The sequence below is a fragment of the Schistocerca americana genome, chromosome 2 (assembly GCF_021461395.2).
Source record: "Schistocerca americana isolate TAMUIC-IGC-003095 chromosome 2, iqSchAmer2.1, whole genome shotgun sequence".
NCBI lineage: Eukaryota > Metazoa > Arthropoda > Insecta > Orthoptera > Acrididae > Schistocerca > Schistocerca americana.
In genome coordinates, this window is record NC_060120.1 from 984,229,918 (window position 1) to 984,257,692 (window position 27,775).

General features: G+C 39.4%; 1 protein-coding gene across 1 annotated transcript in view; it reads left to right on the forward strand.

Annotated features, from left to right (window-relative positions):
• Positions 1 to 27,775, forward strand: part of LOC124596265 (dynein axonemal heavy chain 7) — a 1,038,560-nt gene that overhangs the window by 924,692 nt on the left and 86,093 nt on the right. Inside the window, 2 exon segments of the mRNA XM_047135340.1 lie at positions 14,580 to 14,746; positions 24,747 to 24,755. Coding sequence (XP_046991296.1) covers positions 14,580 to 14,746; positions 24,747 to 24,755 — 176 coding nt within the window.

Genomic DNA, 27,775 nt, shown 5'->3' on the forward strand with positions numbered 1-27,775 from the left:
TTATTGTCCAAAAACAAAACATTTACAGGGATGCAAAGCTTGTATAAGCAACGTCAATAAATGTACAAATAACAATGGCAATAGATATACAAATAATTAATCTATGTTAAAAATTATGCTCACAGAAATCTTCCATTGTATAAAAACAGTTTTGAATTAATAAAGTTCTTACAAATATTTTAAATTTTTTCAGCTCCAGTCTCTTAACTGACTCTGGTAGTTTATTAAATAGCTTTACAGATGTGTGTCTGAAGGTGTTTAGAGTTTTGGTATATGAGCAGTAGTCTTTTCTTACATCATTACAGTGTCGTGTGTTATAACTATGTACATCAGAATTCAGATCAAAACTAGACATTGTACATTAAAAAGAAACATTGAAATATGTATATACATGGCAAGGTCATAATACTAAGTTTAATAAATAATTCTCTACAGTGAGTTCTAGGTGGTACTTTACGTATCAGTATGACAGCTTTTTTCTGGGCTGTAAATAAGCATTTTGAGTAGCAATTATTACCCCACAAGAATGTCCCATACATCAAATGGGAGTGAATATAACTGTAATAGACAGAAAGCAAAATTTTCTCATCTACTGTTGCTTGTAATTTTCTGAGCATAAATATTCCTTTAGAAATTTTTGGTGTTAAATAATCCACATGTACCTGCCAGCCTAAATTATTTTGCAAAACAATGCCAAGAAACATGCCAGGAACTGTCTGTCAGGTGATTCTACTGTTATTAGAAATGTTTAATTCCTGTGTTTTATTTATGTTCATAGACAGGCTATTGGTATTGCACCAGTTAGAAAGTATATCTACCTTGCGTGAGGTAGTTACTTACGTTATTGTTCGTAGGCACTGTAACACTTAAACTGATATCATCTGCATACAAGTAACAGTTTGTAGTATCATCTATTACATTGCTAGGTAGGTCATTCATATTCACTCCTGGAAATGGAAAAAAGAACACATTGACACCGGTGTGTCAGACCCACCATACTTGCTCCGGACACTGCGAGAGGGCTGTACAAGCAATGGTCACACGCACGGCACAGCGGACACACCAGGAACCGCGGTGTTGGCCGTCGAATGGCGCTAGCTGCGCAGCATTTGTGCACCGCCGCCGTCAGTGTCAGCCAGTTTTCCGTGGCATACGGAGCTCCATCGCAGTCTTTAACACTGGTAGCATGCCGCGACAGCGTGGACGTGAACCGTATGTGCAGTTGACGGACTTTGAGCGAGGGCGTATAGTGGACATGCGGGAGGCCGGGTGGACGTACCGCCGAATTGCTCAACACGTGGGGCGTGAGGTCTCCACAGTACATCGATGTTGTCGCCAGTGGTCGGCGGAAGGTGCACGTGCCCGTCGACCTGGGACCGGACCGCAGCGACGCACGGATGCACGCCAAGACCGTAGGATCCTACGCAGTGCCGTAGGGGACCGCACCATCACTTCCCAGCAAATTAGGCCGTCTTCCGCTCACGCCCCAACATCGTGCAGCCCACCTCCAGTGGTGTCACGACAGGCGTGAATGGAGGGACGAATGGAGACGTGTCGTCTTTAGCGATGAGAGTCGCTTCTTCCTTGGTGCCAATGATGGACGTATGAGTGTTTGGCGCCGTGCAGGTGAGCGCCACAATCAGGACTGCATACAACCGAGGCACACAGGGCCAACACCCGGCATCATGGTGTGGGGAGCGATCTCCTACACTGGCCGTACACCACTGGTGATCGTCGAGGGGACACTGAATAGTGCACGGTACATCCAAACCGTCATCGAACCCATCGTTCTACCATTCCTAGACCGGCCAGGGAACTTGCTGTTCCAACAGGACAATGCTCGTCCGCATGTATCCCGTGCCACCCAACGTGCTCTAGAAGGTGTAAGTCAACTACCAGCAAGATCTCCGGATCTGTCCCCCATTGAGCATGTTTAGGACTGGATGAAGCGTCGTCTCACGCGGTCTGCACGTCCAGCACGAACGCTGGTCCAACTGAGGCGCCAGGTGGAAATGGCATGGCAAGCCGTTCCACAGGACTACATCCAGCATCTCTACGATCGTCTCCATGGGAGAATAGTAGCAGCCTGCATTGCTGCGAAAGGTGGATATACACTGTACTAGTGCCGACATTGTGCATGCTCTGTTGCCTGTGTCTATGTGCCTGTGGTTCTGTCAGTGTGATCATGTGATGTATCTGACCCCAGGAATGTGTCAATAAAGTTTCCCCTTCCTGGGACAATGAATTCACGGTGTTCTTATTTCAATTTCCAGGAGTGTATAATATATAACAAGAGAGGGCCCAAGATTGACCCTTGAGGAACACCATGGTTAACGGGTAAAAAAACTAGAATATTGGTTATTGAAGTAAACAGTTTGAGATCTATTAGATAAGAATGACTGAATAATTTTAACAGCAGAGACTGAGAAACCTACAGTTTTTTATTTCAGCAGCAGAGTGTTGTGGCACACAGTGTCAAATGCTTTTGATAAATCAAAAAACTTTGTACTTACAATAAATTTTTCTTCTTTTGCTTCAAGACAGTTACATATGTAGCTCATAACAGCATCGCATGTTGATAGATTTTTCCTAAACCCAAACTGGCTATTTGAAAGTAATTGATGAGAATCTAGAAAATTGATTATTTGAATACTCATTAATTTCTCAGTTACCTTGGATAAAAGAGGTACAAGAGAAACTGGCCTATAATTGCTAGGCAAATTATTGTCACCTTTTTTTGGACTGGGATTACTTTAGTTAATTTTAGTATTTTAGGGAAACAACTTTCATCAAAGCAGTAGTTTATGATGTGACAGAGAACCTCTGCTATATTATGACTACTAAGTTTCAATATTTTAGAGCTGATATTGTAAATACCCAGTGAATCACATTTGCTAAGAGAAAGAATGACAGAGTGTACATCTTCTACACAAATGTGTTCAAAATAAAACACATTTTCCCTAGCATTTTGGTTTTTATAGGCAACATCCAAGTACTAGCTATGTTCATGTTTACTATCAGGTATCTTAGTCACTGCTTTTGATAAATCAAAAAACTTTGTACTTACAATAAATTTTTCTTCTTTTGCTTCAAGACAGTTACATATGTAGCTCATAACAGCATTGCATGTTGATAGATTTTTCCTAAACCCAAACTGGCTATTTGAAAGTAATTGATGAGAATCTAGAAAATTGATTATTTGAATACTCTTAGTCACTGCACTATCTACACTGTTTACAAAATAATTATTAAAACTATTAGCACTAATTTTGGATCTAGATACAAATTCTTTGCTACCTGATGCTAGATTCTCATTAATGATTTTCCGCATTTCTTTTGGTTTATTAATAGCTTGTGCAACCAATTTGTAATTACATTCTAATTTAGCTTTCTTAATACCCATTCTGTACTGACATTTGCTTTCTTTATATCTTACTTTGGCATGCAGATAAGATGAATTCTTTGCAAAGTAGTAGAAATTGTTGCATTGATCTTTAAGTTTTCATAGTTCCTGTGTGTACCATTTATTTTTATTGATAGTCGATACCCTGCTCATTTTAGTCCTATGAGGACAATGTGACAATGTGTTATTGTCTGCCAAGAGGCTCATGATCAGCAGCTATAATGCCACACTGTTTGTGCAATATCAAATGAACTTCAGTAAGTTGAGTAGGTCATTGGCATCATATAACCGTATAAGTGTAGTTTTCTAAGTGTGCAGCAAAAGCTAAATAGTGTTTAGTCCAGCATTTCTCAACAGCCATGTCATGACATATTGGTGCGCCATGAATATATGTCAAGTGTGTCATGAAATTTTTAATGTCTTTTAGTTTTCCATAGATATTTTACCTGAACATAAAAAAAATATTGTCAGATCATTTCTTGAAGTAATAAATTTGTAAAATTTGTATCTCATAGTCATTCCATGACTAAAGAAAAGTATTTATGTACTTTTTGTGTCTCCTTTTTTGCATCTAGGACAAAAATCATATGTAAGGGTATCATGAAAGTTTGGAACATACTTTGGTGTACCCAAAAGAAAAAAAGGTTGAGAAACATGGATTTAGTCAATGCCACCATCACACAAGTCAACTCATCATTTTAAAAATTTTCTAATGATAAGTTATTGCTTAACCTAGAATGTCGTGCCTTGTAGAATGTTTTTCTTCACAAACAATATTTCAGCATTTTTGAGAGATAGAAGAGTAACAAGATCTGTAAGTTAACTGGAGTTTCTGCAAATGTTTGTCAATTACTTCTCTGTTTTACCAGAGTTTCTATATGGAGCATATATTGCAATAAGTATAATACATGGGTGAGGAACTGAACTACAGTCAGTTGCTGTTTTGGGAAGAGAGCCCTTCTGTGTCAGTTCAGAATACCACATGATTAGCATATCATCAGGTACTGTACTGGCTGTCAACTTGACAGTCAAGCACAGGATTCACAAGACACATGATACTAATGCATTTTATTATGGATGTCCATTGAATGGGTCATGCTACCTCCGAACTCATACAGGAATTGGGCTTTTCATTTCCACTACATTGAGTGTGTGCCATGAGTACCTTGGCTGAGTGAAAACTATTTCTGTTAGATCCATCTGCCATTGGCAGCAACAACATTTTGATTACAGAGGCATGTTTAATCACCAGATACGGTAACAACAAATGGAGATCAGCAGTCTAATAAATAATTGCCTATCAGTACTGGGCAATAACAACTGGTGAACTTGACCAGTTGATTCCTACAAGTTACAGGAACCCTTACCCACATGTGTAACTCAACTTGCTCCAAATTAAAAATGAAAGAGATGGTTGCATGTACTGTAATAGCACGTTGATTCAGGGGATCAGGCAGATTCTGTTTTTCTAGATTTGCAAAAGGCGTTTGATACATTGTCTACTAAGGATGATCAAAGTGTGATTATATGAATCTTCACAGATATGCAGTTGCCTCAGTGAATTTTGAAGTGATAGAATTCAGTACATTACAGTGGATGTCGATATCCAGTAAAAACAAAAGTAACATCAGTTCTATTGCAAGTAAGCATAGTAGGATTAATAATGTTCTCGGTATACATAAATGATTTATCAAATAGGGTCAGCAGCACAATAGGAATGTTTGTTGATGATGCATTTGTGTAAGGAAGGCACTGTCTTTGGGAAACTGAAAGGAAATACAGAAAGATTTGCACATAATTTATTCTTGGAGTTATGAAGGGCTGCTCTTTTTAAATTTGGATAAATGCAATCTAATTTCGTAATGAAAATAAAGGACACAGTAGTATCCAATTACAAGGTCAGTGGTGAATATCTGTAGCATGTACCAGTATTTAGGAGTAATTCTTGTGGGAGTAGTATGAAATATGACATATGCATAAAATCAGTAGTTGGTAACTTACTAGAAGATTTAAATTTGTTAGAAGATCTCTATGGAAGTGCAGTGAATTTTAAAGGAAATTTACACACAAGACACAATAGCAACCAATTCTGGAGAACAGCTCCTATGTTTACAGTCCTTATCAGACATGTCTAATAGCAGACATCAAACAAGTCAGATACATGCTGCTAGAACCACAAAATTTGGTACAGCCCATAAAAAATGTAGCAGAGATACTCAGTGAAATTAAATGGAAATCTTTCGAGAGAAGGTGACATTTCTGGATAAAATAAGAGAAGCATTATTTGAAGAGAGCTGTGTGGCAATGCTGCCACTGTTTTTCTATATCTCACTTTGGGATTGTGGGAGTAAAATGCAGAAATTAGAGAGGGAATATATTTTGACAGATAACTAAATGTTGGTGCAAAGCACCTTCCGTAACAAACTGTACTGTGATTTACAGTGTGTATGTCAGGATGTAGAATGCTCAAAGTATGGAGAAGGGCTTCTGTTGTGATAATTCATGCTACTCATTGATACATGCTGCTGCTTAATACAAGTATGTCAATGACCTTAGGTTATTGATGTTCCCTGATATGGAGTACATTTACATTGGGTAAAATGGGATGCGTGAAGGTATCTATTATTGCCTCATACGCATCTGTTTTCCAACTGCATCACAAAGATGATCTGTGTGCTTTAGATGGAATACAATATTTATGTGAACTCAACTTCAGTGTACTAGTTTCTATAGAGTGCAATATTCATGTACCTCTGCTTTAGCCTCTGCTAATCTTGTTTCCTTGCATTCAACAAATGTCTTTATTGTTTTCTGCAAAAAGAATTATATACACATGGCTTGGGGTAAATATTTCCCCACCGAACTAAAGTGCTGCCTTCACCATTCAGCATAGTTTGAGGAACTTTCCATGGGCATAGAGCACTTCTTTGACCGCCCCCCTGCCGGCCGCAGTGGTCGTGCAGTTCTAGGCGCTGCAGTCCGGAACCGCGGGACTGCTACGGTCGCAGGTTCGAATCCTGCCTCGGGCATGGATGTGTGTGATGTCCTTAGGTTAGTTAGGTTTAAGTAGTTCTAAGTTGTAGGGGACTGATGAACTATGATGTTAAGTCCCATAGTGCTCAAAGCCATTTGAACCATCTGAATTTTGACCGCCCCCATTTCCCTAATTGAATCCTGTAGAGCACATTTGGGACACACTTTGTTCTTGATCATCTACTCTTATTATTCCCTCTTGGCTCTTGTACATATTGTATATTTAACAGACCTCTCCCAACAGTTTACCCCTATTTTTGTCAGACTTTCGAACATCTTGCACCATTTTGTGAGGGTTGTTCAATAAGTAATACCCAACATTTTTTTCTCAGAACATATTTATTGTTAAGACTCTGAATTTGGTTGCAATATACATCAACATGTCTTGTCCCTGTCCTATTTTCTACATAGTCTCCATCATGTTCTCTAGCTGTATGCCAACATTGTGGAAGAGCATGTATTCCCTGCTGGTAAAAGCACCTCTTTGAATATTCAAGAGTCTCGATCACTGCAGATGCACTTCCAATGCTGAATGAGAACTGTAGAGCCAATTGTTGAGTTGTGGTGTGCCGGTTGGCACAAGTAATGGCATCCACACAATTCAGCATGTCTAGAGCAGTGGCTGTGACGTGATGTCCAGAGTGGGGCTGTTCATCGAGCTATGTCTCTGCATTTCCTGAGAGGCTGTAACTTTCTTTACCCATCCTCCAACTGTAGTCCTATCAACTGCAGCATTGCCATACACTGCACACAAATGTTTATGGATGTTTACCATAGTCCCTTTTTCTGCACAGAAGAATTCAATAACAGCACACTGCTTTAATGTGAGTTGTATGTAGATGCCACTTTTGACACTGTACTATGGCTCTGCCATCTGCCAGAGCAGTTTAGAACTTCACCGGCACACAGAGGAAACATCAAATGTGAAGCACCAACAAGGGCATTTGTCTGTGCATATTTATGGCTTTTTTGAAAACATTTGGGGCATTACTCATTGAATGACCCTCATACATTGTCAGACATTTTTTCAAGTTGACAAATCCTATGAACATCTCTCTCTCTCTCTCTCTCTCTCTCTCTCTCTCTCTCTCTCTCTCTCTCTCTCTCCCTCTCTCTTATGTTATCAACTGCAATATCAAAATTGCCTCTCTGTTGCCTTAAAGCCAAGCTGATCATCATGTGACATGTCCTCAATTTTCTTTTCCATTCTTCTGTATATTATTCTTGTCAGCAACTTGGATGAATGAGCTGTTAAGATGATTGTGTGATAATTCTTGCACTTTTCAACTCTTGCAGTCTTCGGATGATATTTTTCTGAAAGTCAGGTGGTATGCTGCCAGACTCATACATTCTACACACCAATATGAACAGTCACTTTGTTGCAACTTTCCTCAACGATTTTAGAAATTATGATGGAATGATATCTATCCCTTCCACCTTATTTCATCTTAAGTCCTCCAAAGCTCTTTTATATTCTGATTCTAGTACTGTATCCCCTATCTCTTCTAAATTGACTCCAATTTCTTCTACTATCGCATCAGACAAATTGTCCCCCCTCACGGAGGCCTTCAATGTACTCTTTCCACCTATCCACTCTCTCTTCTGCATTTAACAGGGGATTTCTCGTTGCACTCTTAATGTTACCACCCCAGCTTTTAATTTTGCTGAATGTTGTTTTGACTTGCCTATATGCTGAGTCAGTCCTTCCAACAATCATTTCTTCCTATTTATTTTGTTCCCTTAACATTTTTGTACTTCAATCTTGCATTAATCAACTGAAGAATTTCTTCTGTATGCCCTGTTTTCCTCACAGTTACATTCTTTGTACCTATGTTTTTCTTTCCAACTTTTGTGATTGCCCTTTTTAGAGATGTCCACTCATCTTCAACTGTACTGCCACTGGTTAGAGAGCTTCAAGGGTATCTCATCATTTGTATATTGATCCCAGCTGAATAATATCTTAAACTTCAGCCTACTCTTCATCACTGCTACACTGTGATCAGAGTATGTATCTGCTCCTGGGCATGCCTTACAACCCAGTAGCTGATTTTGGAAAATCTGTCTGACCATAATGTAATATAACTGAAATGTTCCTGTATCTCCCAGCCATTTCCAAGTACGCCTCCTCTCTTGTGATTCATGGACGGAGTATTCGCTATTACTAGCTGAAATTTACTACAGAACTCAATTAGTCTTTCTTCTCTCTCATTGCTTGTCTTAAGTCCATATTCTCCTGCAACCATTTATTCTACTCCTTCCTCTACAACTGCATTCCAATACCCCTTGAGTATTATATTTTCATCTCTCTTTATATACTATATTACCCTTTCCTCATATACTTTATCTGTCTCTTCATCTTCATCTTACAACATTGGCATCTATACCTGAACTATCGTTGTTGGTGGTGGTTTGCTGTCGATTCTGAAAAGAACAACCCTACCACTAAACTGTTCACGGTGACACACACTCTGCCCTACCTTCATATTTGTAATGAATCCTACCCCCTGTTATACCGTTTTCTGCTGCTGTTGAAATTGCCCTATACTCAACTGACCATAAATCTTTGTTTTCTTTCCATTTCACTTCATTAACTCCTGTTTATCTAGATTGAGCCTTTACATTTCCCTTTTCAGATTTTCTAGCTTCGCTACCATGTTCAACCTTCTGACACTCCATGCCGTAACTCGTAGAACATTATCCTTTCATTGGTTGTTCAATCTTTTTCTCATAGTCACCTCCCCCTTGGCAGGCCCCTCCCAGAGATTCAAATGGGGGACTGCTCTGGAATCTTTTTCCATTGAAGAGATCATCATGACACTTTTTCAATTATAGGCCAAATTTCCTGTTGATACATTTTATGTATCTTTAATGCATTAGTTTCCATTGCCTTCTGCATTCTCATGCTGTTGATCATTGCTGATTCATCTGCCTGTAGGGGCAATTTCCCACACCAAAGACAAGAGTGTGTCCTGACTCAGATTAGAAAGTTCATAATAAAATTCTGCTTTTGCTTTAATAATATTGATAAATGCCCACATTTTCTCCCAGCTGTTAGCCAAGCATACAGATTGTAGCAAAAGTCCTATCAACTAGAAGATACACATCTGATTGCTTTTTTTCTTGTATTTAAGGTCAGGCATACAGTTGAAGTAGATAAATGAAATCATGCTGCCACTCAGAGAGTATTTGTTAATTTGTTAGTGAGGAGCTCATTCATCAAGATTTATTTCTGATAGCATAGGGATTATGTATGCAATTTGCTGAGATCAGTCATATTCACTACTCGGCTTGTATGATCTGGGTCACAGTCACTTCCCAGTTAAACAGATCACATATTGGGGCTGGGAGGACAAGGGCTACTGTGCTAAATCCACACTACTGTCTGCTTGCTACATTTTACTGTGAGAACTCATCTCCAAAGCAGCAATTGATCATGGATGCTAATATTCACCAATCTACCTATGGATAGCATTGGGGCAGTTGATTTCACTGTTGTCATTCCAGTCTGAGCTGCTGGAGATGGTGGTCATTTGCATGTGAGCTGTGCTTGCTTGTATGAATGTGTGCATGTGTTTTCTTTTTGGCCGAAAGCTAAATGTGTAACAGTCGTTTCGTTATGCCTATATGCAACTCTACATGGTATCTTTACAGTGGGTAGCAATCTATCCTTTTCCTAATATTCTTGATATTCCAGGCTGGAGTTCCCATTGTTTGATTTCACTGTTGGATGTGTAATTGACAATTTATGATAAGCATGTTGGATACAGTTGTATTATTTCATTGCCATAATTGATGTGGGTACTTGGTTCATTTTGATCTAACACACTGTCAGTTTCTGGAATTTGTTACAGGTAATGGTTTTTGTAGACAACAATAAAAATCAAATTCAGCTTAACTATGATGCAAACAATTGTGAAATAAAAGACAAGCAGTTTTCATGTAGAGTTTGCCTCCTTCTCTGAGGTTAAGAGTGGGATTAGGTACTACTCTTCTGCTAATTAAAGTCCCATTCCCCCCCACCTCCAAAGCAGCATGCAGTATCAAAGGTTAGAAAGTGTACATTACACTGAAGTCTGATATAGTGCCAAAATTTTGCAAAGCAAGCAACATTACTTTTGTATTGAAAGATGAAGTGAGGCAAGAACTTGACTGTCTTGAATAGAAGATGCTGGTTGTGGTAGTACTAAAACAACCAAGTGACTCAGTTTACATCCTATTCCCAAACTGGAAGAATGTATGTAAAAATTAGCTGGTGGTATGTACTTTGCCAAGTTAGATCTTGAAGAAGCATATTTGCAAATCCTTTTGGACAAAGACACACTGAGATTTATGGCAATAAGTACTCAATTTGGTTTTCACCATTTCAAAAGGTTACCCTTCAGAATAGCCAGGAGACTGAGCTTGTTGCTGCAGTATTTGGAACAATTAATTTACAAAGTACCGAATGCTGTGAACTACTTTGATGAGATAATTGTGTCAGGTGCAGGCCCACGGGATCTCTTAACAGAATTTGGAATCTTATTTCCAAAATTCTAGAGGCAGCAAATTTGAAATTCAAGAAATAAGAGTGAAATACTGTCTGTGGACAGCATCAAGAAACAGATGATGCCATTAAAAAGCTTCTGGCTACAAGCAGTTATATTCCGTAGTGGGACAAGTAAAGTTTTTCAGAAGTTTCTCCCTTGTGCAGCTTCCATCATCAACCACTGCACACATTGTTATGTAAAGGCACCAGGCAGAACTATAACAGTGTCACACTGATATAATGGTTTTGAATGACCATTTGCATTTTCTTCATAGATTCTGACCGTGGCACAATGAAATTACAGTCAGATCAAGAAGGAGGGTCTCACAATTACATTTGCAGTTAAGAAATTTCATGAATATGGATGTAAATTTATGCTCCTCACAGATTGCAAACCTTTAATTGCTATCTTTGCACTGAACAATATTGTTCTTACATGGGCACCACAAAAGTTGCATCGCTGGGCGCTTCTGTTAAATTATGACTGTGAAATTATATTCAGGTTCACAGCACAAAATTTGATTGTGGATTTGATACCACATTTGATAATAGGACAAGAGAAAAGCTTTGACTCATCAGCAGATTTTTTTAGTGGATGTCATTAGTCAAGACACTGTGGGAGGTTTAACAGTAATTTCTAATTTAATTATCAAACTTGAGCCTAAATATCCTGTTTTGTCTAACATCAGACACTATATTCAAATGGAGTGCCCTAATGACAAGAAGTTACTTAATCATCCTGAGATTAAATCTTACTGGAATAGAGGCATGCACTTAAAGTATACAAAGGGGCCATCCTGGAACATTCAGAATCAGGCAAGACATTAATGGTTATTGCTGTGGTGCTTAAATCTAAGGTATTACAGATGCTACATCAGTGCCATTGGGGCATACTGTGCACCAAACACATTGGCAGAGAGCATTTCTGCTGTAAGAATATCGACCAAGGCATTTAAATGATGTTGGCTATGTGCTGTGGCCACAGACATCAGAACACTCACCGTTCCTACATATTGATTTTACAGGACAATTTCTCAGAAGCTACAGGCTCATCCTCATTAACACTTTCTCCAAATTTCCATTTGTGATGCAGATGTCAGTGATATCTTCAATGAAGAGTATTCAGGCTTTGTCTAACATCTTCTCTACTGAAGGACTGCTGAAATCTATTGTCATTTAAAATTGCACACAGTATTTTTCTCAGGAATTGACAATGTTTTGTGAAACCAATGGCATTTCACACTTCAGAAATGCACCATTTCATCGTGAGGCCAACGGACTCACTGAAAGATACTTACGAACTTCGAAGTCACACATGAGAAAGCTTGTTCACAGTAAAATGAAGACAGTGCTTTATTGATCTTCCTATCTCAGTATAGAGCTACTCCACATGCTGCATAATCTACAACAGAGAAACACTATGGAAGACCACATTGAACATTAATGTCAATTTTCAAGCTACTCATGCATCCAAATGCAATGACAATGGTGAAAACAATTTCTTTTCAAAACTAAATGATCTAGTACTCATTTCAGTGTACAAATATGAGAAAAAGACATGGTTAGCAGGCATAGTCATAGAGCAGTTTGGCAATGCTTTGTTTAAGATCAAATGTTTACATGGAATCACAATGAGCCATAAAAATCAAATCAGGCTGCACCACACTCACATGCAAATAGGCTGAACTCCTATGCTGCTTTCTTTTACGGAACAAGGAGACCTCAATGCAGACGGCCATCTGAGAGACCTTTCAGTGCAGCTGGCAGCTGCCTCTACCAGTGCATCCATCAGCAAGCCCCAACTGCATCCAGTCTATAACAAACTAATGGAAGTGGACATCATGCATAATACCTCAGACCAGGCTACAAAAGTCAAAATGGTAAACGCGTGATTGGCTGACCCCTCAGTGTTGTTTTGCATGGGTTTCCCATGGTGCCACTGATGAATTCGAAGGAGAGCAATATATGTGCACCCACCAAATATTCACACCAGTAAGCAAGGAAGCAGATTGCTAATGAAGCCAGCTGGATTCACTGGTCTCCCTCCACACACACACAAACACACACACACACACACACACACACACAGAGACACACACACACCAAGGGAATGATGTTGTGTTCTAAGTGAGAGGTTCACAACAAATACTGTGAGAGAGGCTGGTACCACACAGGCACAATCACTCACCTGTTGTCTCTCAAGTCTGTGCACCAGCATCCAGATGGTGTTCCCAAACCCGGATCCCTTCCTGTGCCTGTGCTACTTGCTCCATCTGTTGTACTCATCCACTGAAGGGATGGACAGCAACATAGGGAACACTGTCAACCACGTACTAGTTTACTTCTGCCTCGTACTGGCTGACAGACACAAAAACACAACATGCTGTAGACACTCAATAGTTCCACACCAGCAATCAGACTGTACCGATCAGTGCCTGCAACAGCTCATAACAGTGTCCTGATGACTACCTACTGACCTAGCAGCCGCTATTTATGGAGTAATTGTTCTACTGAGTGCCTCCTCAATTACCTGAAGTTATAAGGACAATATGTTAATGACCCTGCCACAGTGATAACACTGTCAGATCACTAAAATTAAGTGCTGTCAAGCATGGCTAGCACTTGGTGACCCTCTGGGTCTGCTAAGTGCTGTTATCAAGCAGGGTTCACATGGCATTGTGAGGCCAATTAAGGAGAGACTTGATTCAGAAGTAGCAGCTCCAGTAACAAAAATTCCTGTTTGAATGGAGAGAGGAAGTGACAATATATAGACTGCCAAGAAAGAACAATGTTTGTTGGACCTCATTGTATCAGGCTTTAGACATAAGAGTGCCACGCATCAAACTGTACTATAATTTAGTGCCATTTGTAACATACTCTTGATGAATATTGTTTGTTATTTCTTATTGTTTTGCCACATCTTTATTATAGAGCTGCCCTGCCAAACATGTGTTTATTTGCATGCATGCAAATCAGGCACCATTAAGGAACCAGAGTAGGGAAACGGTCTTCTGCTACCATGAATGTCTGAGCTGAATTAATAGCAGCATTCAGTTACTACATTTAAAACAGTTAATCTCTCATTTCTTTAAATTTTGTGTTAATCCATAAAGATATGAATAAATGTTATATCTAAAGGAAATTTCACCTGAGAGAACTGTAAAATATGAGACAGACTGACTGGCTGTCACTTACCTTCAGGAGGTGAAATTCCAAGTATCACCAATGAAAAATTCTATTCGTAGCTTGTGGAATTATTTGTTATTTGCACACAGAGGAAATTCGTTCCTACAGAAGGAAGAGGCAGTTATGAAAGATTTTTTTCTGCTCTTAAATGAAATGTTGTGTTGTTCACAAGCTGCTTCTGATCACATGTTGCAAAGCTAGTTACCCTTCATTCAGCAGTCAGAGTAAGACAGTGCCAAATTACTGTCACTACAGTGTTGTGTAGGTCAGCATCTTGGTCTCCTGCAAGATAGTCAGTAGGGAACTGACTTGTTGTGTTGTTACTATTATTGTTATTATTATTATGTTCACAAATAATCATTTTTACATACTGTAATAAGCAGTTGATTTCCCATGCTGTTGACAAACATTTACTGTTGCAATTTTGTACAGGAAAATACTATGCTCCAAAAGAAACAACCTATGAAGCATATTTAAACTATACACGGTCCTTACCTCTAATTACACACCCAGAAGTTTTTGGAATGAATGAAAATGCAGATATTATGAAAGATCAACAGGAGACTGATCTTCTCCTCAGCAGCATGCTCCTGACCCAGGTAATTATAGTAAACATTATAATTAAATCTCATAAGTAGAAATGTGAGGATCCTCATTCAACTTCAAATTGATTCTTATGGATGAAATGAAGAGTGAAATAACATCCTCATATTTTTGTTCTGAACTGTAGTTCACACAGTAAGAAAATATGTTTTGTATTTTCTATAGATGGCAAAGCAAACAACAGAATGTATCATCTTTAAATTACTTTTCCTTAAATGTATTGCGATTTTCAGTGCTTCCCAGTCACATTTGTTAACAGTGTATAATACAACTTCCTAAACAGTGGTATGGTTCGTATGAACAATCGAACACATGCACACGTATGTACACTCTCTCTCTCTCTCTCTCTCTCTCTCTCTCTCTCTCTCTCTCTCTCTCACTCACTCACTCTCCCCCCCCCCCCTGCCACCCCCACCCCAACACCCCACCCATCCACCCACCCACCCACCCACACACACACACACACACACACACACACACACACGCACACACACACACAAGAGTTAAGTCTCTGAGAGGCTCCCTGTTTCCCTATCAAATAAAATGGAAGAAAAGATGTATTTCAGCAACATACTGTCACCATTATGTAACTTGAAGTATTGGAGAATGCTGCAAATGATTGGAGGTTACATTTATTTGCGCATATATCATCATGTGACTCAGCTTGGTAACTAAGGAAAAATTTGTGTGATTTCTTCAATTTCATCTACCACTAGTACCTTTTTCTAAAACTTCATCCTAAGTTATTCCATCTTGTACTGATTGTTCTTAAGCAAGAGTAATCAAAGTTCTGTTTACATTGCTTGATAACTAGCTGGGAACATATACAGCAGGAACAAAAGTTATTATATACTCTTCATTCACATAGTGCTTTAGGTGACCTCATGAAGCTAAATGCACCACATTCCAGTCCTTCTACCAAGGAAAAATCCCCAGCAGTACAGGAAATTGATCTCATGTCCTCCATGTGGCAGTCTGACAAGCTAACTACTGAGTTACACAAGCAAACATTATGCAGGGTGGAAAAAAATTGTATCGCGAAATTTTAACTCTGGATAGCTGATGCCAGTAGGAACCAAAATTACTAATGTTGTGTACGTCAACATTGCACCATTTTTAAGCTATGGGAACTTGGCGCCACACCCTCCGATTGGCTGAGGGATTGCCCTGTTGCTGGATGCTCTGGACAACGCATGACCTCAACATATTCGACACATGTGCATATCACGTTGGGGCAGTGACAAGGTGAGGGATGTTTGTATGTGTGAACTGACAACCATAGTGCTGCTTGTCAACTGGCAAATGGCAACAGGGCAATCCCACGGCCAATTGGAGCACATAGCACCAAGTTTCCACAGTTTAAAAATGGTGCCTTGTCAACCTACTCATCGTTAGTAATTTTGGTTCCTACTGGCATCAGCTATCCACAGTTAAAATTTTGTGACACAATGTTTTTCCAACCTGTATATATTTAAGAAATTTTACAAGTTTTATTTTTGCTCAACAGCAATGTGAATCACATTTATATGCATATTGTTTTTGGACACTACTGCTTCTTCCAGTTCCTGTACATCTTCAGGTTTTCCATACACACAATTCCTCATTTACTCTTTCTGACACCTGTTTTTTTATTAATTTATTCATCCACTTAACTTTTAACATATATTTGTAACATAACATTTATCTCTTTCACACCGGTGAGCTTCTGTAGAAGTTGGGATGGACTGTGCCACTCAGCCAGTGAACTGCTTCTGAGGTCAAGAGTGACCTGTGCTACTCAGTCAGTGGACTGCTGTAGCAGTTCCTCCTCTCCTGTTATTTCTCTGCTTCACTACGCTTGACTTCTATGAAAGTTTGACCTAAGCGGCATCCAGTGACTGTGCTGGAGTACTGTAGTTAGCAGTAGTCACCAGACGGCTATTGCATTTAGTTTCAAAGTGTTGTTTTAGATTCTGATGCACTAATGAATTCCACCTTGTTTCAGTTTTGTATTGATGTGTTTAGCTCCTCACTTAGTTGTGTTGTAAAGAATGCACTACAACACTACACGCCTTGCTCTGTTTCAAGATTTATCATACGCAGAAGAATTTTTGAAATGTAACATCTGTGCAGTGATGTTGCCATAATGTAATGTACTGAAATGTAACATAAATTAAACATTACTGTACATGAAAAAACAGAAAATAAGTTATAAAGTCTTATTATTGTGATTAAACTGCAAGTGTGAAAGCATGGACAGAGAAATACAGGGCAGGGGGGAAAGTTCGCCGTACAGCGTGCATGACCTGGCACGACTGGCTTGTGTCTACACCACAAGACTTGACTGTCACTATGGTGGTGCAAAAAAGTTAAAATTCATTAAATTATTTTTTTAAGTTGATTTTCAATTAGTGATTCACCTCTGTATGTTGCGGTGTTTTGAATGTAAAATTTCAGGAATTTGTTCCCCAACTCCATGACAATACTTCCCAACTCCGTGACAATACTTCCAACAATTCCACTTTAAATGCAGTCTGAAACCATGTTTGAAACAAAGTCTCTCCTTAATTGTTTGCCTGCATTTTACATGGAATCTCATTACATGTTTGGTATTTACTGTATTTTATATTGGGTCATCTTATATTGTTACACAAAATAACACTATTTGTTTCATTACCAGCTCACAGAATTCCCAGTTTCAGGACTTTTTTCTCTTCTGTGTGTGAATTTTAAAATTTCTTGTTTATGATATGGAAGAACACATAGTGCAGCATGTGTAGAAATAGAGTATATGCAAGTTTATTTTCTTTATATATTTGTGTTGGTCTACAGAGGCTGGGGAATAAGTTGTTAGCAAAAACCATGTATTTTTTATTCAAAGTCTTAAATCTCTGAAACTTCTTCACTGATTCCGTTGGAATTTTGACATTTTGTTGCATTTTAATACACACCTGTTTTTATGTATCTGCTGTAAGCCATATGGTATATAAATATATATTACACTTTTATTTGTTGTGTGTGTTGTGTGTGTGTGTGTGTGTGTGTGTGTGTGTGTGTGTGTGTGTGTGTCTACATGGCAATCCAATATGTATACAAAAACATGAATATTCAAATGTTGCACTGTGACAGAATTTAAAAGCAATCGGTGAAGAACTTTCAGAGATTTGTGATTTTGAACAAATGAACATTTACATTTTTCGTTTCATAAACTGCGTCTTCTGCCTGGTACATATTTCATTCTTCATAGCCATTTTTCCCTGGAACTAATTTTTATAATTTCAGTGCTTATCTCCCAACAGTTGATAAGTTTGTTCTGACGCCTTCCCAAATATTCATTACATCTGATTTATGTGGTAGGTGTGATACTAACATCTGTAGAGTCTTTTTTGTGAAAAAGTTTTTTCTGCATGATGAGCAGTGTTTTTGGCCGGAATTTTTTTTTAATCTGAATTTGTTTTGTATGTTTGCTGAGCAGTCATTTAAATTGTGTTTGTGTTACATGATCCATGTGACAAAAGGGTTTCAACATGATCATTGTAAAATTTCTGTGTAAATGTTCTGGTACATGATGAAAATACATCTGAGCATCTTCTTCAAAGCAGGAACAACATTGCTGTTTAAGGAGTTGTTGTTTTACCGAAGAAAATTCTTTTACAGTTTTTAGGGGTTTACTGACTTTGTATGTAATTAAATGGCATACAGAGAAATTAACATTTCAAAGGTGGAAAGATTTAATCAGTCTTCTTTTTATCATATCAGAAATTAACTGCTGATGTAAATGTGACAAGTTTCAAGCCACACTAATGCGCAACAGTAATCTGCCATGGAGTCCTGAATTCATTGTTTAGTGTATTTTAATACAACATTGAATCTGTAAGTTGACAATGCCTGACACACCTTTTTGAATGGGGAACAGAAATTTTATTGGACACTAATTTTAAAAAGAGAGAGAGAAACCATGCATGCATTTGTAAAAGATTATTTTCAGCTGTGTTAAAAATTATAAAACCTGCAGTGTATCAACAATGTAGGAAAAGACAGAGTGCTACTTACCATAAAGAAGACATGTTAAGTTGTGGACTGGTGTACTTAAAAGACATTTACACAGAGCTTTCAGCCACAGCCTTCATCAGTAAAGAACACACACACACACACACACACACACACACACACACACACACACACACCATTCACATACACAAGCAAGCACACCTCATGCACACACAACCACCAACTCCATTATCTCAGGGCAGACTGCTCATCTTTAAGGTATCACTTTTAAGATACACAGTGTAAAGATAAAAAAAATTTGATACATTTAACATTTTTGCTAATATTAGAGATCAACAACAGAGATTAAACACTTGTAGGAAAGTTTATAATTAATTAATTCTGTGACAAGTGGGCAAAAAATTCCCTGACAAATAATTATGGTTTCAGCCCCTTTTACTCACTATCTGTTCCTTGTTAAAATAAAGTATTGGGAAGCTTCATTGTGAGGAAACTTTTTTGTAAATTAAGAGGTTTTGCCGTGTGAATTGCTGTCTAATCTTCATTTTTATCTGTGTTATTTCTGTATTCTGTGTAAAATGTTGTGTTTGGATGGGAACTTGCAGGACTAGTTCAGGAACACTGGTGTGGCAAGGCAAACCCCCCCCCCCCTCCACACACACACACACACACACACACACACACACACACACATTTCAAGTCCCTACAAAAGTGCTCTAGTACCTACACAAAATTACAGTTGTTGAAGATGGGTGAGTAGTAAACCCTTGTTTACTTGACATGGAATTACCCTAAACTGGGTAATACTCTTTGAAAATTATGAAATATTGGCTCAAAATTAAAGAATTCATCATCAATGTATCTTTGGCAACAACAAAAGTAGTTTTGCATTCATCATATGTAATTGGTCTCAGCATTAATTTTGTTTATTCTTGTCACATCATTAAAATTTCTTTTAGGCATCCCCCCCTCCCACCCCCCACCCCCCACCCCCCACCCCCCACCCCCCACCCCCCAAAAAAGTGTGAGCAACTGTTTTGTATGAATATATTTTCACATACAGTACGAGGCATTTTGTCCCTGTTGCTACAGTGAATGTATGAGATTGGCATGTTTCTATTATGCCATTTGATCTTGTCTGTAAGTCTAAATGACAGCAAAAAAACAACAAATCTTTGAGCCAATACATACGTGCATTTCATCTGATACAGAGACTTTCATGAGTTTTCATGAGTCATCAAGTGAAGGATCAATCTGCTGTTATTGTGATGAACTTCTGTGGGCAACAAAAAGTACATCTAGTTTAATCCAATCTGAATACCTCACTCCATTCTGACCTATATAGATAAAAAATCTACTCAGCAGGCAGCGAAGGGAGAATGCACATATGTAAAAGGTATTACATGATGCAAGCTTTTCGAGCCTGTAGCTCCTACTTCTGGTAGTAAGGTTGAAGGGGAAGGAAGAGGGATGTAGGAAAATGATTGTCAACATTTAGGAAAAGGGGTAGAGTTCAGAAAAGCTTCCCAGAACCCTGGATCAGGGGAGACTTACTGGACAGGATGAGAAGGAAAGACTGATTGTTAGAGACTGCACTAGATGAGATTTGGAAATATGAGAACTTGAAGGTGGAATATGGGGTAATATGCAAGACAGAGATTACTGCTAAAACATTTTGCATGAAGAGTGAAAAGCTAAGTGCATTGTATGTGATAGAGGTGGGAGGGGGATTGTAAAAATAGTTAGGACAGAAAATGAAAGATGTAGAAAAGTAGAAGGGAGAAGGAATACAAACTGTGAAGAAATGCTGAGACCAAAGAGATCCACGTAAATTAATGCCAGACAGCAACAGTTCCCACCTGCACAGTTGTGAGAAACTTGTGTCTGGTGGGAAGAATCCATCAGCATGGGGTGAAACAGGCACTGAGGTCATGACTGTCATGTTGTAGAGCATGCTCTGCAACCGGATATTGTGTGTTGCCAGTATACACCCTCTGCCTGTGTCCATTCATCCTAACTGATAACTTAGTGGTAGTCACGCTGATATAAAAGGCCGAACAGTGTTTAGATAGCAGGTGATACATGATGTATCATTTCACAGGTGGCTTGCCAAAGTAGCTGATTAATACATTCAAGACAAGACCAGGATAATACAGAGTGGCAAATGGTGTATGCCTATGTTGTCTTTTGGAGGAATGAACAGTACTAGGACTAGATGTGATTGAGTCCCTAGTGTCCTTGGTAATAGGGATGTGTGCATCGGTGATGTGGTGCAGGAGTGTGACAGCATTGGAGAGCAGAGCCTTGAGATTTTAAAAATCTTGTAGCATAGCATCATAATAGTTCACCATATTTGATCCAGGCATGTTCTTATCTGCTAAAGCATCCATGAGAAGGGCTTTAAGTGAAGTGGCATGGTCTGCATGGAGTCAGAAAAAGTTTATTATACCCAGAAATTTGTAATGATCATGGTAGGTTTCAGGTAGCGGTAGGCCATGGTACGTTTCAGGTAGCGGTAGGCCGGGGATGAAGGTGACATGGTCAGAAGTCAGGCAGGTGCCCTCAGTGGTAACTTCATGAGAAATGAAGGTGATGCTATAAGGTGAAGTTGAGTTTTATCAAGATTAAATTTGACATCATTGTCCATGAGAACTTGTAACACTTACAATAGGAGTTTCTTGTGTTTTTTGTTGAAAGAGGAAAAGATAAAGATGTTGTCCAGAGATGCATAGCAGAATGGCAGTGGGAAAACTAGAGACACAATGAAGGGATGCCAGGTTTGGGCAGCATTTTTCAATCCATATGGTGTGAAAGGCTTAAAACATTATTCAAATAGGCCAAATAGTGTAATGATGGCCATTTTTGGGGTGTCATCAGTGTTCATAGTGATTTGATGGTAAGCCTTGCAGCAGTCTATGATGCTGAACTCACGTGCACCATGCACCAAGTCTTGCGCAAAGTCTTGGATGTTTCTAATGGGATAATTGTCAATTAATGTGGTCATGTTCAGTTTGCAGTAGTCTCTGTATAATTTGTAGGTACCATGTTTTTCAGGGACCAGATGGATAGGCAAAGAGCTTTTACTAAAATAGGGGTGGACTATACGCACATCTAATAGTTATTGCACAGCAGCCTTAGCACAGTTCAGTTTGTTAGATGTCAGGCATCCTGCCTTGTAATTGACAGGAGGGCTGTCAGTGGCCATTAACCTACGACAGGTACATTTGAAATAGCCATGAGGCTTGAAGAAATGACGGTGGCATCACATGCTACACTGATACGAGAGGAGTCACAGACGTGTCAGTTCTGTGGAATGACAGTGAGTGTGTCATTGACTGAAGTTGCAGCAGGCTGTATCGTAGTGGGAAGAGCATCAACCGTAATCATGATGTGCATGTGTCAGGTTATTGGAAGTGATCACAACCAGCTGATGGAGCTTGTTGTTGCTGGCACAAAGGGCATGTCACAATGCTTGCGTGTGTGTGTGTGTGTGTGTGTGTGTGTGTGTGTGTGTGTGTGTGTTTGTGTGTGTGTGTGTGTTAACAACAAGATTTTAATACTGTAGCTAGGTATTACCAATTCCCTGAAAGTATCTGGCTTTGAGAAAGTTCATTACAGTCTTAATTTCTTTGGCAAACCATTAAGTAATTATGATTTGTCTCTTTGAAGCATTACTTCTTGTATGTATTCTGTTGCTTTATCCCATTGAACTGTGAACATCAATCATCTAAGTTACTACAAGGAACCAATTATTAAATACACTATTGGCCATTAAAATTGCTACACCAAGAAGAAATGCAGATGATAAACGGGTATTCATAGGACAAATATATTATACTAGAACTGACATGTGATTACATTTTCATGCAATTTGGGTGCATAGATCCTGAGAAATCAGTACCCAGAACAACCACCTCTGGCTGTAATAACGGCCTTGATATGCCTGGGCATTTAGTCAAACAGAGATTGGATGGTGTGTACAGGTACAGCTGCCCATGCACCTTCAACACGATACCGCAGTTCATCAAGAGTAGTGACTGGCATATTGTTATGAGCCAGTTGCTCGGCCAACATTGACCAGACGTTTTCGATTGGTGAGAGATCTGGAGAATGTGCTGGCCAGGCCAGTAGTCGAACATTTTCTGTATCCAGAAAGGCCCGTACAGGACCTACAACATGCAGTCGTGCATTATCCTGCTGGAATGTAGGGTTTCGCAGGGATTGAATGAAGGGTAGAGCCACAGGTCATAACACATCTGAAATGTAACGTCCACTGTTCAAAGTGCCGTCAATGCGAACAAGAGGTCACTGAGACATGTAACCAATGGCACCCCATACCATCACGCCGGGTGATATGCCAGTATGGCGATCACGAATACACGCTTCCAATGTGCGTTCACTGCGATGTCGCCAAAAACGGATGCGATCATCATGATGCTGTAAACAGAACCTAGATTCATCCGAAAAAATGACGTTTTTCCATTCGTGTACCCAGGTTTGTCATTGAGTACACCATCAAAGGCGCTCCTGTCTGTGATGCAGCGTCAAGAGTAACCACAGCCATGGTCTCCAAGGTGATAGTCCATGCTGCTGAAAACATCGTCGAACTGTTCGTGCAGATGGTTGTTGTCTTGCAAACGTCCCCATCTGTTGACTCAGGGATCGAGAAATGGTTACATGATCCATTACAGCCATGCAGATAACATGCCTGTCATCTCGACTGCTAGTGATACAAGGCCGTTGGAATCCAGCACGGCGTTCCGTATTACCCTCCTGAACCCACCGATTCCATATTCTGCTAACAGTCATTGGATCTCGACCAACGCGAGCAGCATTGTCGCGATACGATAAACCGTGATAGGCTACAATCCAACCTTTATCAAAGTCGGAAACGTGATGGTACGCATTTCTCCTCCTTACACGAGGCATCACAGCAACGTTTCACCAGGCAACACCGGTCAACTGCTGTTTGTGTATGAGAAATCGGTTGGAAACTTTCCTCATGTCAGCATGTTGTAGGTGTTGCCACCGGCACTGACCTTGTGTGAATGCTCTGAAAACCTAATCATTGCATATCACAGCATCTTCTTCTTGTCGGTTAAATTTTGCGTCTGTAGCATGTCATCTTTGTGGTGTAGCAATTTTAATGGCCAGTAGTGTACATTGAATTACCTGACTCATAAAATTTATTATTTGTCTGTTTTCTTCAGTAATGCAGTCCTCATATTTCTTAACTTAGTTCCAATTTCTCTTTCAGTAATTGGCCATACAGATTTAATTTTAATATCTGAATTTATATAAATATGACTTCGATGGTGTCTTGCATTAAACTGGTTATTTTAACAATGAAAACAATCAGTTATTGACAAAATTAGTTAAGTAGACAGATAAGAAATCTACTCACCAAGTGGCAGCAGAACACACACATAAAAGACGGTTGTAATTCACAAGCTTTCGGAGCCAGTGGCTCCTCCTTCAGGCAGAGGGGTGAAGGGGAAGGACGAGGTGTGAAGGAAAAGGACTGGAGAGGTCTAGGAAAAGGGGCAGATTTTGGGAAAGTCATCCAGAACTGCAGGTCAAGGGAGACTTTACTGTAAGGGATGAGAAGGAAAGACTGACCTGTGGTTCTGGGTGACTTTCTGAAAATTTACCCCTTTCCTAGACCTCTGCAGTCCTTTCTCCTCGCCGCTCTTCCTTCGCCCTCAACCCTTCTGTGCATGTAAATGGGTACTGTACTTTAGTAGTACATTTTATTCCTGTTTGTTCTCCACTAATTTGCAATTTACAAAACATAATAAGCTTGCCAATTACAACTGTCTTTTATGTGTGTGTTCTGCTGCCACTTGGTGAGTAGGTTTTCCAATTATCTATCCAATTAAATAAATTAGTTATTTTATACTATTTACTGTTTCATTAGAAGTTAAGCATTACATTGTATAACTAAAAGAATATTTATATGTTTTTAAACCATCATTTAAATTTTTGTATTGTTATTTTGCAACATAGGACAGAATTGTAAGTACATTTCTGTTTAGTACATATTCTGCATGAAGAAGCCAGTTATATAATTCCTTCACTGCATGTCAATCCAGTTATAATTTCTCAGTGGTTTTTGTTGAGATGGTACTTTTGTTGCACTGCAAAGAGGCTTTCAAAGTTTCCTGCCCATGTAAATAGGTACTGAACTTTAGTAGTACAGTTTATTGCTGTTTGTTCTCTACTAATTTGCAACTTAAAAACATAATAAACAAAATGTTATAAATGTGATTGTTTATGATTAATCCAGCAGGATTAACTGCGTAAGGTATACTGACTATATAATGGAGAAGTCTTGTTACTTCATAGGGCATTTCCACAGCTTTTGTAAATCTGAATAGTTTTCATTTATTTTTAATCCAGTAAATTGTAATATTAATTTTGTCATTATTGTAAAATATTTTTCCTGGCAGTGCTTTGTTCAGCTTTCATGTATTTTTGGTCCAGGTACATTTTCATAGGCATTTTGTTATTGTCAGAAAATGTTGTTCGATATAATGCTACTTTCAGTTCATGATAATTATGGCATATCAGATTATTTCAAAATTACTGAAGTATATTTTGACACTCCAAATTTTAGTTTGTGGGTAGAGCTTGTTGTAGTCACTACTAGTTACAGTTCTCCAATTATTTTCCAACACATTACTCTTTTATTTCTTTTGAGCAATGTAGAGAGCTTATGCATACACTTTTGGAAACAAATCCAGTGTCTCAACAGACAGTGACCATTTAAGCATGTTTTTATTGGTTAAGTGAAACTGACTCCACACATCATGCATTGTCACTTCTGTGGAACTAGTCACCAAGGCCAAGAGAGTGACAAAGTCATGGGCACAGTAGCAGTCATGAAGAGAACACTCCATCCACATGCAACAATGTAGAATTAACACAGTTAGTGGCAGCTTACCAGTTGTAAACATGCACAAATGGACCCAACTGTGGCCACCAACAGTGGGAGGGCCCATCTTAAGTGGCTGAATTTATCACCTTCAAGTTGGACAGCCCCCAGACAATTAAGTATTGGCCCATCCTGGTGCCTTTTGTTCTGTTTGAGTGTACAGAACACTAGCTTTGATAGAAGTCATGACCATAACATCAACACCTGCTGAAACAAAAAAGAAATGTAAACCTGTCACATTACATTTTGGCACATTGAATACCTGCATTATGATGCAAGGCTTCCTGGACACATGTGGAAGCTCTCAACATCCATGCAAAAGAGTGATTATCAACCTGGAAATAGCCAGGTTTAATACCACTATAAAGGCTTGCAAGAAACCAGGCTACCAGATGAGGGTTGAATTTAGGAGGAAAATTACATATTTTTGTGGAAGAGGAAGAATTTTGCCAGTCCCAGGTAGAACAGTATTGGCATTATTGCTTCCAATGCCAGTGAAGGCCTGATCTCAGAATGCATTATGATTTTGCATTTGTCAATGACACTGACAGCTGTAAATGCACCATTGCACACCTTGACTTCAAACTGAAAGAATCACTCTTGCGAACATGTCAACGAAGCGGTGCAGGTAGGCACCTTGGGACCATTTGAGCATTCTATGTGACTTCAGTGCCTGTATTTGCCATGAGTTGCACATTTTGTCTTCTCAGGGGGAGCTTCAGAGAGCTATTGCATGGCTTAAATGTGAGAAATGGCCTGGTAAGGACACACTCTACAAAGAATTTGTCAAACCTCCACCGCTCCTCCCAGTACTCTGCAAACTTTTATTGAACTGTTAAGTTGCCACACCCATGGTCTAGGGATAGTAATCAGAACATCATTGGTCCTGGGTTCAAACTCTGCCACCACTCAAATTTTGAATAATAATCAGCATTGGCAACCGAAGAGTTCTGGCACAAGAAGGCACCCTCATTCTGTTAACAGCCTTGTCAAAGAGCACAAAGGGTTAGACAGATATTCAGGTCAGTCTACATCTACATCTACATCTATACTCCGCGAGCCACCTTACGGTGTGTGGCGGAGGGTACTTATTGTACCACTATCTGATCCCCCCTTCCCTGTTCCATTCACGAATTGTGCGTGGGAAGAACGACTGCTTGTAAGTCTCCGTATTTGCTCTAATTTCTCGGATCTTTTCGTTGTGATCATTACGCGAGATATATGTGGGTGGTAGTAATATGTTGCCCATCTCTTCCCGGAATGTGCTCTCTCGTAATTTCGATAATAAACCTCTCCGTATTGCGTAACGCCTTTCTTGAAGTGTCCGCCACTGGAGCTTGTTCAGCATCTCCGTAACGCTCTCGCGCTGACTAAATGTCCCCATGACGAATCGCGCTGCTTTTCGCTGGATCATGTCTCTCTCTTCTATTAATCCAACCTGGTAAGGGTCCCATACTGATGAGCAATACTCAAGAATCGGACGAACAAGCGTTTTGTAAGCTACTTCTTTCGTCGATGAGTCACATTTTCTTAGAATTCTTCCTATGAATCTCAACCTGGCGCCTGCTTTTCCCACTATTTGTTTTATGTGATCATTCCACTTCAGATCGCTCCGGATAGTAACTCCTAAGTATTTTACGGTCGTTACCGCTTCCAATGATTTACCACCTATGGCATAATCGTACTGGAATGGATTTCTGCCCCTATGTATGCGCATTATGTTACATTTATCTACGTTTAGGGAAAGCTGCCAGCTGTCGCACCATGCATTAATCCTCTGCAGGTCCTCCTGGAGTACGTACGAGTCTTCTGATGTTGCTACTTTCTTGTAGACAACCGTGTCATCTGCAAATAGCCTCACGGAGCTACCGATGTTGTCAACTAAGTCATTTATGTATATTGTAAACAATAAAGGTCCTATCACGCTTCCCTGCGGTACTCCCGAAATTACCTCTACATCTGCAGATTTTGAACCGTTAAGAATGACATGTTGTGTTCTTTCTTCTAGGAAATCCTGAATCCAATCACAAACCTGGTCCGATATTCCGTAAGCTCGTATTTTTTTCACTAAACGTAAGTGCGGAACCGTATCAAATGCCTT